Source organism: Panthera onca, chromosome C1, assembly GCF_046562875.1.
Source record: "Panthera onca isolate mPanOnc1 chromosome C1, mPanOnc1 haplotype 2, whole genome shotgun sequence".
Classification (NCBI taxonomy): Eukaryota; Metazoa; Chordata; class Mammalia; order Carnivora; family Felidae; genus Panthera; species Panthera onca.
In genome coordinates, this window is record NC_138346.1 from 201214903 (window position 1) to 201231766 (window position 16864).

At 53.6% G+C, this 16864-nt stretch overlaps 1 protein-coding gene across 1 annotated transcript in view; it reads left to right on the top strand.

The window, feature by feature from the left end:
* Positions 1-16864, top strand: part of SLC9A1 (solute carrier family 9 member A1) — a 47951-nt gene that overhangs the window by 23488 nt on the left and 7599 nt on the right. Inside the window, exons 2-4 of the mRNA XM_060624345.2 lie at positions 11126-11586; positions 14806-15056; positions 15971-16188. Of these exons, the coding sequence (XP_060480328.1) occupies positions 11126-11586; positions 14806-15056; positions 15971-16188 (930 nt within the window). The remainder of the gene's footprint in view (positions 1-11125; positions 11587-14805; positions 15057-15970; positions 16189-16864) is intronic.

A 16864-nucleotide genomic window follows, 5' to 3' on the forward strand; every position in this document is an offset into this window, starting at 1 on the left:
GGGCAGACATGCTCTGCTCCCCGGGAACAGGGAGGCCCCTTGCCATCCCGCCCCTCCGTCCAAGACAGGTCTTTCTCTTTCTCACAGCCACCCAGCGCCATGAGCGTTGCTTATCCCCATGCCGGAGAGGAAGGAAGTGAGGCGCAGGGCAATACTGTGATTTGCCAGAGATCACAGAGAAGTTCGGGTTTAGAACTGGGACAGAAACCAGCTCCTGTGTTGGCAGACCAGGGCCCTTTACACCAGCCCGTGCTTCGTGCTATCTTACTCCGCATGAAGACTGTCCTGGGCCCAGACACCGTGCTTGTTGGCATATGGACAGAGATGGTGAGTGTGAAGTGCTTTGTCCAGCGGCAGAGCTCATCGGTCAGATGTCAGAGCTGGAAAGGCTCTCAACATGCCTCTGAGAATGGGGAAACTAAGGCCAGAGTAAGGCACGGGCTTGTTCAAAGCACTTAGTGGGTTGGTGACAGGGTCTGGGCCGGAACCCAGGTCTCCTGCGGCTTGGGCTCTTCCTCCCCCAAATGTAGCTTTCTGGTCTCTTGAGGCATCTGGGGGTGAGCTCACCCATCCTGCTGGCGTCTGCAGGAGACAGTGGAAGCCGCTCCTGGAACCTAGACTTAACAACCCTGCAGCTGGACAGCTCTCCCCACCCCAGGGTGCTAAGCCTAGACTGCCAGCCCCGTCTCCCATCCCTTCTTCCCTGAGGTGCTTGCAGGCAGGACTTTCACACCGTCCCAGACCAGAGCCTTTCAGTGACCCTGGCTGAACACTGGATTGGGAGGCAGCAGTCCCACATTTGTGACCTGGCTCTGCTGCTACCCATGTGATCTTGAGAGTGTCTGGATCTCACTGACCTTCTGTTTCCTCACCTGTTGTCTACTGCCCAGACAAGTGGCTGCTTTGTGCCTACCTAAGTCATCACTTCCTTTCCAGTCTTCACTGTCCCCTGTGCCCGATAGAAACCCACTACTTATACCATGTTTGTTCCCCACACCTTCTGTCTTTCCCTATGCTGCTGCTTTGCCCAGAAGGCTCTCCCAGTGCCTTCCCAACCCCAGCCCTGCCTTCAGGCTCAGGCCAGTTCAGCCAGTGTTTGGTGCACTGGAGCTTAGTGCCACAACCTGGAGGTGAGGTTCAATCAGACCTGAATTCTGCCCTTGGACAGTCACACAGGCTCAACAAACAAGTTTTGGTCTTTGCCATGTGCCGGGCTCTGTGCTAAGTGCTGGTGGGTCAAAGATGACTAGGACAGGGTCCTGTCCTTGAGAGCAGTCTGGAGGCGTAGACGCCCCGCCAACCACACAATGTGGAGGGCTACAAGATTCCAGACTCTAAAGTGACAAGCTTCCTCCCTGGTGGGGTATTTAGGGAAAGCTGCTAGAGGAGCTAGAGTATTTCTCCGGTAACCCACCTGACAAAGCCCATGGTTTGCTCAGTGCTCTCATATCTGTGATCTCACGTGGTCCCCACAACACCCTTGTTAGGTCATCGAGTCAGGAGATGATCTCGATGAGTAAATACTGATTGTGAACCTACTGTGTGACGGGCGCAACTCCAGGTGCTAGAGATTCAACAGCGGACCTTGTGTTCTGGGTGGGGGACCCATCAGTGAGCACATGCAGATGTCGGGAAGTGACGGGTGCTGTAGAGAAAGATAAAGCAGGGTGAGTGGATAGAGAGGCCTGGGGAAGACCTCCCTGAGGAGGTGGCAATTGAGCAAGGACCTGAAAGAGGGAAGGAATCTGCTGTTCAACTATGTGGCACAGAGTGGTTCAGGAGGAAGGAAGAGCAAATGCAAAGGCCCTGGGGTGGAATTGTTCTCGTGCTCAAGGAAAAGCAAGGAGGCCACAGAGCCAGACAAGAGTTTGGGTTGGATGTGGGGTGTGAGATGTGTCAGGATGATTCTAGGGTTTGGGGGCCAAGCAACTGAATGATACTGGAGCGGTGGGGAACAGTGTAGGAGGAGCGTGTTTGGAGGTGGAGGAATGAGAGAGTTCAGCTCCTGTGCCCCTGCCACGCAGAGTCCACCCCATGTGCACATGGACACACCGGCCTAAGGGTCACCCATGCCCACCCCTTTGGGAAACCTCCTCCTCCTCTCAGGCCTATTCCAGGCTCAGTCTTCTGAGGGTCATGTTCTTTCATCAGTGTCTTTCTGGCCTTTCTGAAAGGTCCCCAAAAAGCCCAAGTTGAGGGGTGCCCAACACCCCTTCTTCATCACCACCCCCAGAGGCTGTGAAGCACTGATTGAGCTGGGAGGGGTAGAAGGGGCCCCAGATGCCTCCCTGGGTGCTGTTCTCTCCCACGGCGCCTCTGAAGTCTTGTCTTGTTCTCCCTTCACAGCTGCCCCCCCTCCCCTGGAGCAGCTGAAAATGGGACGCTGGGCCTCGCTTTCCGCAGGGCCGTTGTCCTGGAAATGGCAGAATTTCTCTTTATGTTGCTTTGATGATCTTGTGAGCAAGTTCAAGTTCTATATAACAGATCTAATTGTTAAGCTTCTAAGCTAAGGGACTCTCAACTGGAAGGGACACTAAGAACAACAGGTATTTGCTATACTCGATTTCAGTTTTTCTCCTAAATTTGCATTTTGCAAACCCTACCCTACCCTCACTAAAGGAAAAGAAAAGAGAAATCCAGTTTTCCCAAGGTCTAAAGTTTCTGGAAATGGAACCTCTCTTATCGAGCTTCTTGTTTCTTCGCCTGCCTCTGGTGTGGGCAGACCGGTGCTAGGAGCTTCTGCGAGTAGGGCCTGCAGGTCCTGAGAGCAGGCTGGCAGGAGGAGGGATGCGGATGGGTGGGGGAGTGGAAGACGCACACCTGGGCACCCGGAAAGGAATGGGAGGGTGGCTTGAATCCAGACTGAGCCCAGATTCTTCTCCAGCTAAAGCATTCTGTGCTTTTGCTTCCTCCACCCCGCATGATTGAAATTTCAGGGAGCCCAGAGGGCCTCCTCTGCAAGGGACACGATTTAGATGTTTCTGGTGCCAGTGATACTATGGGATCAGGGGAAGGTACAGAGAAAATGGAAGCAGAGGCCCTCTGGTTTCACTGCCGGCCGCAGGGGCAAGGCCTGCCTGGGGCTCTTAAGGAGGATCTCAGTATGGAAGCCAGCCTCCACCCCAATGCCATCAGGGAGGGACTGTTCAATATACTGTGGCACAGGCAAGGCCATGTATATGATGAGACGGCTCCATGGGACGGCTGGGGAGGAGGTAAGGTAATCTTGGGTCTGAAACACTGCTCCATGGCCCTGGCTCCGTGACCTTGGGGCCTGTAAGCAGTCATCCTTCTGATGTTCTCTTTCTTTATCTTAAAATGGGGATAATAGTAGTGCCTACTGCATTAGGGGGAGATGATGCTTCAGTAAAGTGCTTGGTGCGGTCCCTGCCCCATAAAAGCAGTTCTAGCACAGTATACAGAATACCATTTATACTAAATTCTAAAACTATAGGTACCGAAAAGTTTGGAATTTTGCACACTGAACTGTTAACAGTGTGGGTTTAAGGGGGAGGGGTCTTGTACAGCAGGGAAAGGGAAAGGAGGAGAATCACTGGGAGATCATCCTCTTCCTGTTTAATGCACTTATATCCTGTTGGGGAAAAGTTTTCATTGACCAGGCGTTCTGTTTAAAATCACCAAAGCAATAGATTTCCATTTTGGAAAAAAATCAAAAGAAACAGTATGTGTAACACATACCTGCCAAGGACCCAAACCAGCCACAGGTCTTTGGAGCCTGAGGTCTTACCCCACCCCCCTGAGCTGCTATCCTTACTGGCTGCCTGGGAACCTCTGGCTTGCCAGGTCCTATTGCTGCCTGCTGGAGCTCTATATCTTGTCAACACACACGACTGTTTATTGCCAGTCCCTGGTCCCTGTCCCTATTCCCCTCCCCCCCACCTCCGGCGCGGCGGCGCCGTGTGACTCATCCTCTACCTCACTGCACAGGGACTCTCAATCCCGAGCTTTCCTGTGGGGGATGGGGAGAATCTGCTGGAGTGAAATGCATCCCACAAATGTTTATGGGGCGCTTAGGTGATTGGGGAGGCTGGGCTGGGTACCAAGAAGTACTGCCCTAGTGGGGTGAGGTGGGGTAGGGGCTGCTGATGTGTGTCCCTGAGACCAGGGAAAAGGCTAGTGGGAATGAAAAGCAGGGTGGAAGTATAACCTGGCTCAAGGCCGGGTCATGGTCATTGGGGGCCAGACCTAAAGGGTCAGGGGACCCTCTGAGGCCTGCAGCATCAGCTGGGGCCCCTTGACTCTATTCCCTTGTGACCTGCCCACTCCAGCTGTGAGCCAGTGTTGTCTCCTTCCCTGCACAGTCTCATCTCCAGGCCGGCTGGAGGTTTCAGGGCCCTTGGAAAGACTTTTGAGATCCCCTCTCTCCTCTGTTCACACTCTTCCCCCTCCAGTCTCCTGCCCATGAGGCCCAGGTTCAGTCCCACATCCTCTAGGAAACTTCCATCATTCCCTGAACCCCCTTTTCCTATCACCCTTGGAACAGACTTACTTATGGCTCCCTCCACAGTGGAGGCATATGGCAAACTTGAATCTTCTTCCCATTGGTCCTGACAAGCTTTGTTTTCACTGATGCAGCACGACACAAAAAAACTGGCGATTAGGAGAGCTGGGTTCTAATTTTTAGTCTGTCACTTGCCAGCTCTAGGTGGCCTTGGACAAGTCAGCTCAGTTTCTTCATCTATCAAATGAGGGTCAGGATACAAGAGAGGGAAATGAGAGGTGCCTGGGTGGCTCAGTCGGTTAAGTGTCCGACTTCAGCTCAGGTTATGATCTCACAGCTCATGGGTTCGGGCCCTGCGTCAGGCTGTGTGCTGACAGCTCAGAGCCTGAAGCCTGTTTAGGATTCTGTGTCTCCCTCTCTCTCTGCGCCTCTCCTGCTCACGCTCTGTGTGTGTGTCTCTCCCTCTCAAGAATAAATAAACATTAAAAAAATTTTTTTAAAGAGGGGAAATGAAAGGAGATACGTAAAGGCTCCAGCCCCACACCTTGCATCAGACACTCTAAGTGCGTCTATCTAGTGAGTGCTTTTTTTTCTTCTCCGTGTAGAGATTGTATCTTAAAGTGAATCATGATCAAATACAGTATTATTGAGTGGGCACTATTGATTGACATGTTTATAAGTTGTCATTCATTGGGTGACTCCTATAGGCCAGGAGCTATAAATAAATGATCTCAGTGACCCTTACAGCTACCCTGAGGGTGGCATCATCACCCCGGTTACAGAGGAAGGACCAAGATTCAGAGACACATGTAACGTGTACCATGTAACATTTAACCTTCACAACGGCACTCATACTTGGATATTGGCAGAGGCTCGTTGAAGTCAGCCTGCCTTCCCCTTTGTCTTTCTCTTTCCTCATGTTTCATTTATTCATTACCTGTATATTTATTTGCTATGTGAAGGATACTTGTCCTGGGCTCTTTAGAGGATACAGATCCTAGAATGACATTCCTTCTGCTTCTCTCTCACTCTCTGGCAGACTTGTGTTGATCCTTCAAAGCCCAATCCAAATGGTCCCTGCCCTGGGAGCAACACCTACCCTAAATCAAATGTAGCCATCCCCACCTTCTTCCTCTTTCCTCTTTCCTGACATCTAAAAGTCAGTTTTATCTCAGTTCACAAGTAGTTAATGCCTACTATATGCTGGAAGCTGGAGTCCCAGATGACTCTAGAGAATTTCCACCCTCGGGGAGCTTAAGGCCCAGTGATGGACAAGTTTACACTGACACGTCATGATAATGTAGAGCGATTCACATTATACTTGGGTTTTGAAGAAAATTATAATAGTAAAAGCAGTCACCACTTTTTGCTAACGGTGAGTGCCAAGCACTGTTTGGCATTCTCTGCCTGGATTATTTCCTCTTGTACTCCATAAACCCTCTGAAATAGGCTTTTACACAGATGGGGAAACTGAGAATAGGAGATAAAACATAAATGCCCAAGGCTGCCCAGCTGGGAGCCCTGATTGGAACCCAGGGAGGAGAGACTAGTGCCACACATCTTTGTCTCTGCTGGTCTGGCTGTGAAGCAGCTGGGGCAGTGGGGAGTGTGTTCTGGTCTGTTTACCTTTTTCCTTGGTCCTCATAGCTGACATTGTAGGTGGAAAGAATCAGATTAAAGAAGAATCAGAGCCCCTCCTACCCCAAAGGAGCCTCCAGCCCCAGCGGAAACCGGAGCTGAATACAGATCAGGCAGGCAGGGGCTGAGCAGTCTGAAAATTCCCACCTCCTACCTTAGGAGTTTAGTGGGTAAGACTGAGCGCTTCTGGCTGAGTTAACACGGGGAGGGCTTCCTGAAGGCAACAGACCTAGACGATAGAAAGGATTTCCCAAGGTCTTTACGAGGCCACTGGAGTGAAAGGGGAGCAGTGGTAAGACTTTCCTGGAGGAGAGCTCGTGAAGAGAATACCGTCTCTGGCCTTCTCAGGGCCACTTCGGGCCTCTTTGGGCCTGGGTGCTGATGCTCCCCTTAGAAACAAAATAAGAATAAAACCAGAGATAATGTGTTGAGTGGCTAAGAACACAAACCCTGGAGCCACGCTGCCTGGGTTTGAGTCACTTATCAGCTACTTGACTTTGAGCAAGTTGCTTAACCTCTCTGTGCCTCGGTCTCCTCATCTGTAAAATGAGGGGATGGTCACTGTGACCTCCCGGAGCTGTGGTGAGGTGCAAACGAGATGGAAAGTACGAGAGCACACCGCTGTAAACTGTAGAGCGCCAGGCTTTCATTGGGAGGTATTACCTTTCAGGACGGGAGTTGAGACTGGTTGCTGGGGCAGTTGAAGAGGGAGTTAGAGAAACGGAGTCGTGTGCAACCAGGAATCCCTCGGGACCTGGCCGAGTTGCAGCCCCAGAGCAGGCCTCAGGCCCGGAACTAGGGCGGCAGAGCCCCTCGCACACCCCTGGGTCCCTGGTGACCAGCACTGGTGGCCCAAGGAGGCCCCTCTTCCCGGCACTCCCCTCTGACTGGCCAGGCCAGGGGTGAGATGCGGGAAGCGGGATCGGGGGTGTCCGGTCACCCTGGCAACCGAGGGTGATGTACAACAGCGTTGCCTGCTGCTCCACTGCACCAGTCTCAGCAGATGGGGACCGTCCCAGGAGATGTAAATCAAATGTTCTCGTGGAGGTTGCAGAGGCACCGGGAGCCCCTCACCACTTTGAAGTTCGGTCAGTGTCTGCTCAGTGTGCGTGTGTGCGTGTATGAGAGAGAACTAGAGTGTGTGAATGTGTGTAAGAGTGTGTTATGAGAGAGAGTTAGAGTGTGGGTGAGTGTGTGTGTCCCCCAGTCCCCGCAGTTGCCCATCTGCCACCTACACTGGACAGAGTGGGAAACATCTCTCCCCTCCCATGGTCGGAACTATGTCCGTGGGTTTGCCCTGTGGCCCAGGGATGTGGAATTTCCACACCCTCATGGGAGGCCACGTGGTTTGAGAGATCACTGGGCCTGGAGCTTCCTGGCTTCTCACCGTGGAATGGTCACGTGACACTGACAGGTCACTGGCTGTCTTTGAGTCTCAGTTTCCCTGACCATGTGGCAGAGGGTTTGGATGGTCTCCAGGGTCTGTTCCACTCTCCTGGCTCTGGATCTGATTCCAGCCGCCTCTGCCCCACCCCAGATTCCATCCTGATGATATCACTGCTGCCACAAAGTTTGGGCCCTGGAAGTCCAGCCTCATTTCCTGGCATCTTGGGATCTCCCCTCAGTGCTGGGCCTTTGTCAGGGGATTGGGGCCTGACTATTCCCCTTTCACCACACGTGGTGTCAGCAAACTTCCCGCACCTTGAGATCTCTAGGGCTACAGGGTGGGGACAGCTGGTAGAGTCAGGGCCTTGGGAGAGGGACAAGCCAGAACAGGCCTTCATGCCCCTCCCCACACCAGTGTACCACTGCGCCCTCCCCACTGGAAACTGCTTTCCAGTAATGTACCGCCTACCAGGGGTAAGGAGCCAAGTGTGGATCCCAGACCTTCCTCTTCAGTCTGGGCTTGGCCCTTCCCTGTCCTTGCCCATCAGGGTCTGCTCACCAAGAGGCAAGGCCAGCACAGGAAGACCCGGGGAGACTCACTCTGGGAACATGGCTCCAGTCCCAGGTACTCTGGGAGCAAGCTTATGTGGAAGAAAGTGCATTGCACTCAAGTCAGGAGGCCTGAGACTTAGTGATCCTGGGTAGCTGGGACCTGTCCTGCCTCCTCTGAGCTCTAGCTTTTCTTCCATCAAATAGGAGTGCCAGTTGTCTCCTAGCCTAGCAAGGGAGGCCTGATGGCCTAAAAGTCCCAAGGGTGAGTAAAGCATGGCCATTCCCACAAGTTCTTCATGAAGGTTCTGACTTTCAGTAACCTCAGTGTCCCCAGTGCACAGCACCAGCCTGGGCTCAGAGAAAATACCCATGTTTCAGTACAAGATTAATTAGCTCTCTCTGCTACAGATATTCTAAGCTAGAGTAGAATTCTTCCCTTAGACTCTGGGGAAGCCACCGAATCTTGCCAGGCCCCACCTTTCTCTTCTGCAAAATGGGGACAATACTTATCCCACGGGGCTGTCGTGAGGACTAAAGAGATGCTATATGCCAGGCTCCCAGCACAGTGCCTGGCTCACAGTGCATCTTTAGGAACAAGGAACGTTCTTCACGTTACTGCTCTTGGCTTGTTTTGCATGTCCCCCTACCCCGTCCTCCCATGTGGTACTCCTCTCTGGGTTTCCGATGCATGGTGTGGCACTTCCCGGTCCCAGGAAAGCTTTGTGGATCGCACTGATAGCATTGGGGGGTGGAGGGGCAGGGAGGAATTTTCAAAGCCTAATGTGCTAGATGGAGGTGGAGGCTGTCGTCTGCTTGCCTGGGCTGTCTCTTTAGACTATGCCTTCTCCTAAGGCAGCTAGCTGTTGGTGCTCAGTTCCAGGGCAGGATGTCAAGGTCAGCTGGCTAGACTTGGAGCTGGACTCCTGGCCTTGAGGAGCAGCTTCCTGGTGGCCGGCAGGAGCTCTGCTCCCCCAAAGTCCCACGCCATCCTATTTCCCCTCCAGGGCAGTGCAGGTCTCTGGGTGTGGTACCATTGTCCCGTCTCCACTGCTCCTGCCTGGGTTGTCTGACCTTGCTGGGTGCCGGGGAGAGCGAGAAATCTGGACAGGGTCTGTGGATTGAAGGTTCGAGAAGGGGAGGCACCAGAGAGGGACTCCTGCCCTAATGTGAACAGACAGGGATGGTCAGGGAATGCTTCCTGGAGCCGCAGGAGGATAGAAGCATGTGGCATCAGCCACACACGTGGGGATAGAGGTACAGGAATGGCGTTCTGGAGAGACAGACTAGACCAGGCAAAGATCTATAGACAAGAGAGGATGTGGTTCATTTGGGCGAAATGCCCCTTCCATTGCACCAGCCAACTGAACACCGGGTGTTACTCCTAGACACTACAAAGACTGGGGAATTTTTCAGCAAGAGGTGAGTTTGGTCAGGTCTGTTTTGAAGTCAAGAGAATTGTACTGGTGGCTTTGGGGTTCTCTCCTCGCCTACAATGGAGACGTGTTTTTTTCTAACATGTTTTGAGTGTCTCCTGGGTGCTTGGCACTGTACCAACGGTTCTGGGCCTAGCTAGTGTTTTGAGGGTGAGTCTTGACTTGTAGCTATACTGGCACTACCCAGATCGGTATTGGAGAGTAGAAGGGGCTTTGGGCATGAGGAGGGATGTTTCTTCTCCTTCCCACGGATCTCAGGGGTAATGAGAGCCAAAGCTTGGCCAGATGGGTTGTCAGGAATTATGTCAGTAATGGCCTAGCCCTGTGCGTTTTCAGATCAGTAGATACTTGTTGAGTTCCTACTATGTCCCTAGCCCTGGGGATCTCATTATAAATGGATAGGGAATCTGCCTGCACAGATTACAGACTAGGGAGGGGACGGGAGCAAGAACTTTTAACTTAAACAAATCGTCATACTCTCTTAACCAAGCTTACCCTGGGTTTTATGGTACTCAACATGGGGTTAGATGCCTGGGTCTTCTCCACCCACCTCCCCACCCAAAAATAAACCCAAAACCCTTAGGGAGCTTGGGACCAAACCTGGCATTGAAGGAGCACCTCTCAGAAGGGGATTTTTGCTACTTCCTAGCTCTGGGTTTGGAGCCTCAGTGTGGACCACTGCTGCTAGCTTGGGGAGAGGGTGTCAGGCAGAGGGGCATGTTCATGCCCTGATGAGGAGGAGGGAGAGTGAGGATTGACTTCTAGAACTTAGGAGTTTGATGGGAGCTACGGGGGTCAGACCTGGGTTCTGTCCTGGTTCTGCTACTGATTTGCCGTGTGCCCTCATGCAAGTCCCTTCCCCTTTCTGGGCCTCGGTTGCTCTATCTTTAAAGTGGATGGGATTAGGCTAGAAAACAGGATGGCATATAGGTTTTGTCTCACATGCAAAATGGACTGATCGCCATTGGCTTCTTGAGCAGCTCTCTGGGCTTAGCAGGAAAGCACACGAATCTGGAGTTAGGGGTCACTGTGTACATTCTGTAGGTTTGCAGACGTCAGGTGGTTTGATTCCCAAGTTCCTTTCTGTGCTGATGTTCTTTGATTCTTCTGTGCTTCCTTCTATCTCCTGTGTTATTTCTTGACCAACCGGTTGTCTGCTTTCTGCTTAAACACCTTCGTGATGGGGAACTCACTTCCTTCCCTCAGACAGAATCATTAGATTGTTGTGCCTGGTCTTGAGCTCACATCTGCCACCCTGAACTTGTACCTAGAAAGCTGACTTGGGTTCAGGTGTAGCTAATGCCCTTAGATACTTGGAACGTCGGTAATCAATGTATGCTTTCTGTCTTCCGGAGGCATACAGAGCTGCTTCTTTCCACTATTTTATGACAGAGCCAGAGATAGCATCTGTATATCCTTTGGAAAAAACACTTTAAAAACATTGTCAATTAGTTTATATGGCAAACCCGGTGAAGCTGGTATTACTGCTTCCATTTTACGGATGATGAAGCCAAGGCTCAGAGAGTTAACAGAGCGGCCCTCCGAGACCAAGCCTGTGCCCCTCTCACCAGCTGCTCCTCTGTCCCCAGCCCTGTCCCCAACCTTCCGTCCTGGCTCGCCGCAAGACCATGGCCTGTTCTCTCACCCTCCGCAGGTTTCCATGTGATCCCCACTATCTCCAGCATCGTCCCGGAGAGCTGCCTGCTGATCGTGGTGGGGCTGCTGGTGGGGGGCCTGATCAAGGGCGTGGGCGAGACGCCCCCCTTCCTGCAATCCGACGTCTTCTTCCTCTTCCTGCTGCCGCCCATCATCCTGGACGCGGGCTACTTCCTGCCGCTGCGGCAGTTCACAGAGAACCTGGGCACCATCCTGATCTTCGCCGTGGTGGGCACACTGTGGAATGCCTTCTTCCTGGGCGGCCTCATGTACGCCGTGTGCCTGGTGGGCGGCGAGCAGATCAACAACATTGGCCTTCTGGACAACCTGCTCTTTGGCAGCATCATCTCAGCCGTGGACCCCGTGGCCGTGCTGGCCGTCTTTGAGGAAATTCACATCAATGAGCTGCTGCATATCCTTGTCTTTGGGGAGTCCCTGCTCAATGACGCCGTCACTGTGGTGAGGGGCAGTGGCCACACACACGTGCACATTGGGCACAGACCTGAATCCAGGTCCAGAGTGAATCCCACATCCACTCGCTAATCACAGTAGCCAAACAGCTTATGTCCACTCCTGCTTACTCTGTGCCAGGCATCACTCTGAGCACTCAGTGTGGATTATCTCATTTAATCCTGATGATGATCTTCGGAGGTGCTTCTTACTTTACAAACGAAGAAGCATCAGGCTCGCTGAAGTTAAACAACTGGCTAACATATGATAGAGCCAAGGTTAGAAGTCAGGTCTGTCAGACGTCCGGACCTGAGCTCTTGGCCTTCCCGGGGCATATTCTCTGTCCCTGACTCAGATCGTGATGTGATCTTGGTTAAATTACATATCCTCTTGAGACTTCAGTTTGTCCTTTATAGGCCATTTAGTCTATGAGGGCCATTTCAGCTTTATGTTGGCTGGGTCTTGAGTTATAGTTAGGTGTGTGCAGTTTGGGGGCAGCAGTGGTGGAAAGGGACCCTGCCCTCAAAACCTCCAGAAGGGGCACCTGGCTGGCTCAGTTAGTGGAGCAGGCAACTCTTCATTTCAGGGTCACGAGTTCAAGTCCCACATTGGGCATGGAGCCTACTTTAAAAACATAAAAAATAAAATTTATCAAAAAAAAAAAAAAAAAGAACCCTCCAGAAGGTGATAAGTAAAATAGATTGTCTGGGGTTGGCCACTTGCTTATTACCTGGCCTTAGGCAAATCACCATACCTCTCTGGGCCTCACCTTGATAGCTGCAAAGTGGCAGAGCAGATACTGCTTTCCTCCCAGGATCTAATAAGAACAGACACCCCCAACACAGAGTCTGGCACATGGCTGTGCTGTATGTGCTCACACATGCCCTTCCTCCCAGCTGGTTTCCTCAGGAAACAGGTATGTGTATGTGCACACTCACATATTGTGAAAACACTCCAGTTCTCCTAGCTGGCCCCCTCAGAGAGCACTGCACACACGGGAAAACACAAGGACACCTGCACGCCAGTGCATGCTCACACACACGCTCCCTCTTCACCCTCCCCAGCCCCTCAGGAAGCCGCACTTCAAAGAAGAGACAGACAGCAGGGGGGTGGGGGGGGCCCCCCCGGCAGCCTCAGCTTCCTCTTCCTCCCCTGCTGCCTTCATCGGGTCCTTGTGGGGCTGGGGGAGCAGCAGTCTGGTCTAAGCAGGCAGGCCTCAGTGCTGGGTCTTCTGGCACCAGCTCTTGCCTCAGTTTCTCCATCTGTAACAAGGATTGCAGTACCCAGCCTGTCATCCTCCCAGGGTTCTTACAGGAGGCACGCTTACCAGCAAGTACCAAAGCCAAAGCCCTCCCCAGTTGGATCTGGGTGTTGGGGTTCAGGTTGGCATTATCGGGGAGCAGTGGGGCCTGCTTATGTCAAGTGGATACCGCAGTCTGGCCAACTTGGGCATCTGGCCATGCCTCCCAAGGTGGTGGCAGTGCTGGTAGTAAGCTCACTTCCTATGTGAGCACTTCCTGTCTGAATATGTATTTGCCTCATCTGATCCACACAGAAACTCCGGGAGGTTGGGACTGTAACTATCCCGTTTTTCCAAGTGAGGAAACTGAGATACTGAGAGGTTAAGGAGCTCATCCAGGGTCATGTTAGCTGATAAATGAGGTAGCTGGGGTTCAGATCTACACAGTCGGAGCCCTGAGCCCACACACTTACCACTATGCTACACTGCCTCTCTAGTCTATAGCCAGATGGGAGAGGAGGACCTCGCCCTTCACCTGCCCCACTGGCCCAGGTAGTGCACTGTGAGGACCCATGAACCTCCTCAGGCCAGGAGTGAGTTTAGGTAGCCGAGGGCTAAGAATGCACCTGCTGTCCACTGCGGGAGCCCCAACTGGCCAGTGCTTGGCATCTCCCCTTCTGTCTGCCCCAAGTCAGACCCTTTCTGGAGCTCTGGCCACAAACGTGAGTGCCCTGTTCCCAACGTTAAAGCTGAAGGCTCCCCCTGAGTCCCATGGTCTCAGGCTTTTGCCCTGGAACAGGTCACCACTCCTACCCAGGCCTCCTTGTCTCTAGGTGCTGGGGGCTTTGGAGAGTCCCCTTTCAGTAACCCTCAGGTCCTTTTCCCTCTCCCTCAGCACCCCCAGGCCTGAAAACTCCAGCTGGTTTCCTGGCACAGCTGTCTAGGAGAAGGCCTGGTAGCCAGGGAGCTGGCACCTGAGTGGGGGTGGATCCTCAGAGCTGTACCTGCTGGGGAGGGCCTGCCCACTGCTGTCAGGGAGTAAGTTCTGGGCCTGGCTTTGCTGATGGGGTCTGGGGGCCCTGTGTCAAGTCGCTCCACCACTGTGGGCTTCAGTTGAGCAAAGGAGTGGGCATCCTTGGCTCGCTTACCTCATGAGGCTGCTGTGTGTCAGGCAGGGTGACCGTTGTCCAAGGGCTTTACAATATATGAAGTCCCATTTAAACATCTGACAATAGCATTACAGTGACTGTTTCTTTCCCAGTCCAGGAGGTGGGGAAGCCTTAGAAAGCCTCTAGTTCCTTAGTATCTGAATTTGGCCGTTCACGGTAACCCCCTGAAGAGCTTGTTGAGTAGAGATTTCTGGGCCCCACCTCCAGAGAATCCAAGGCGGGTGTGGCCCGCCTGTGTATATTTTCAGAAATTTTCACAGGTTAAGAAGTCCTGTTCTAGTTCACTGTCTGAATTCTCCCTGATTTAGGCTGAAGAAGAGACTGAAATCCAGACAGGGACATGACCTGCCCAAGGTCAGACAGTGAGAGAGGCCCCTTAGTGCCAGGAATAGCCAACACTGTGATAGGCATGGTCCTGAGCACTTTGCCTTTATTAACTAGTTTAGTCTTCACAATAGTCCTGTAAGGTTGGTACTGTAATCCCATTTTATGGCTAGGAGGATTGCAGCACAGGGAGACAGTAATCTGCCCCATGCACACAGCTAGGGCACGGCAGAGCCACTGTTCAACCCAGACAGTTTGGGTTCAGAGTTTGTGCTCTTGGTCAGCACGGCACGCTGCCTGCCGGAAGCGAGGCCCTCGAGCCCCTGGCCCAGTGGTTTGGACCACCTGCTTGGCACTAGCGTGTCTCCGCTATCACGTGGCCTCTTCTTGTGGCCGTGGTCAGTGGAAGGCACATGATCACCCTGGGGTGGACCCCAGAGAGCTGGAGGGCCAGGGCCCTGCCCTCCTGCCAACCAGCCTGCACGTCCTCCCCAGGTCCTGTATCATCTCTTTGAGGAGTTTGCAAACTACGACCGAGTGGGCATCGTGGACATCGTCCTTGGCTTCCTGAGCTTCTTCGTGGTGTCCCTGGGCGGGGTGTTTGTGGGCGTGGTCTACGGGGTCATCGCAGCCTTCACGTCCCGATTCACCTCCCACATCCGTGTCATCGAGCCGCTCTTCGTCTTCCTCTACAGCTACATGGCCTACCTATCAGCCGAGCTCTTCCACCTGTCGGGTATCATGGCGTGAGTCTGGGCGTGGCATGGGTGGGGGGTGGGGGTCACGGCCTGCCAACACAAGGGAGCTCCCCATCGCCCAGCCTCCAGCTCCAGGGATAAGATTCATGCACCAGGCTCCAGGTCCTGGGACTGCCCCCGGAAGCACTGAGTTTAAAGTTCTGGAAAGCCTCAGCCCTGCTACTTCTTCCCTTCATTGGCCTCCAAGGGGGTTCCTTGGTTGTAGCTAGACACAGGCTCCTGCATTCACTGTGCCCTTCTGTAGCCCTAGCGAGGAGGCTTGGGGCTTCCATTGCTGTGAGGAGTCGTAGAGGTCCTGAGGCCTCAGCTGGGCCTTGCAGTCAGGGTAAGGTGGAGAAGCAGTGAGGTGTGCCCGGTAGAGCAGGACATTGGAAGTGGAGAGGCCGGGTTGGATCACAGGATTCAGGGTGACCTTGAGGAGGCCAGGCCAGCAGGAGCAGAGCTCAGGTATGGACCCCAGGCCGGGAGAGCTTGGGCAGCTACTGTGGAGACCCCCATCTGTGAGACACCGCACTCCAGGGTAATAAGCCAAGGCCACGGACATGTGTAATTGACTGCTGTTAGGCAGAGAGGCAGCACGGCCTTGGGGAGGAGGCACAGGCCTTGGAGTCGGGCAGACCTCAGTTTGCATCTTAGCTCTGCCACTCACTGGCTGGGTAACAGTGGAAGGGTGAAGTGTCTCTTAACTCTCAGGTCCCTCAGCTGAAAAATGCAAAAACATGACGGTGTCTGAGGGTTGAGTGAGAGGATTGAGCTGGAAAAGTCGCTTGAAGCCCACCGTGAGTGCCCGACCCGTCAGAGGAGCTCAGTAAATGGGTATCGCTCAGCCTCCCTGGCAGTGGAAGGGCTTTGGGAAGGTGCAGCTCGCCTGAGCCCCGAACTCTGCTCTTTTCTGACCCCAGACTCATTGCCTCGGGAGTGGTGATGCGCCCCTACGTGGAGGCCAACATCTCCCACAAGTCCCACACGACCATCAAATATTTCCTGAAGATGTGGAGCAGTGTCAGTGAGACCCTCATCTTTATCTTCCTCGGTGTCTCCACGGTGGCTGGCTCCCACCACTGGAACTGGACCTTTGTCATCAGCACCCTGCTCTTCTGCCTCATCGCCCGAGTGCTGGGTGAGGTCCTGGGCTGGAGCCGGGTGGAGGTGTGTGTGCGAGCGTGCACGGTGGGGGCAGGGGGTCGGCTTGGGGGGAGGGAAGGGTGCCCTGTGTGGAGAGCCCCTGCTTGGCTGTACAGCAGGTGCTCCCCTGCCCCTCTCTGCCACACTGAGACCACGATGGGTCCTCGAGAGGAGCCCATGCTCACGGTGAGTCTGTGACCTCTGGGAAGACAGTCGTGTGTGAGTGCACAGAGGGGCCTCGGGGAGCCTGTGCCCCAGAGCTCGGATCTGTGAATGTTTTCTGCGTGGTCCTGTGGCGCTGGTGACTCGAGCCCTTGGAAAGCTGGGGACGGCTCCTCCAAATCTGGCTGCACCGCCAGCCCAGGGCCACACCCAGGGACCAGGCCTCCAGTCCTTGGGTCCTGCTTATACTTTCCGGACACGCCTCACCACAGAGACTGTATCACTTCCCCCTCTGGGTCTCACTCACCTCTCCTCTGAGACTCGGTCTTTGGTCCCCAAGCCTGACTGGGTGTCACATCCACTTGGTGCACTGTTCTAAATCCCCTTTCTTCCAGGGCCTCATCCTCCAGAGAATCTGGTTCTGTGCTTGAGGTTGCATCCAAGTCTCTGCATTTAAAAAACAAAAAAAACCCAAAATACCCACAACGTTTTAGGGGCGCCTGGGTGGC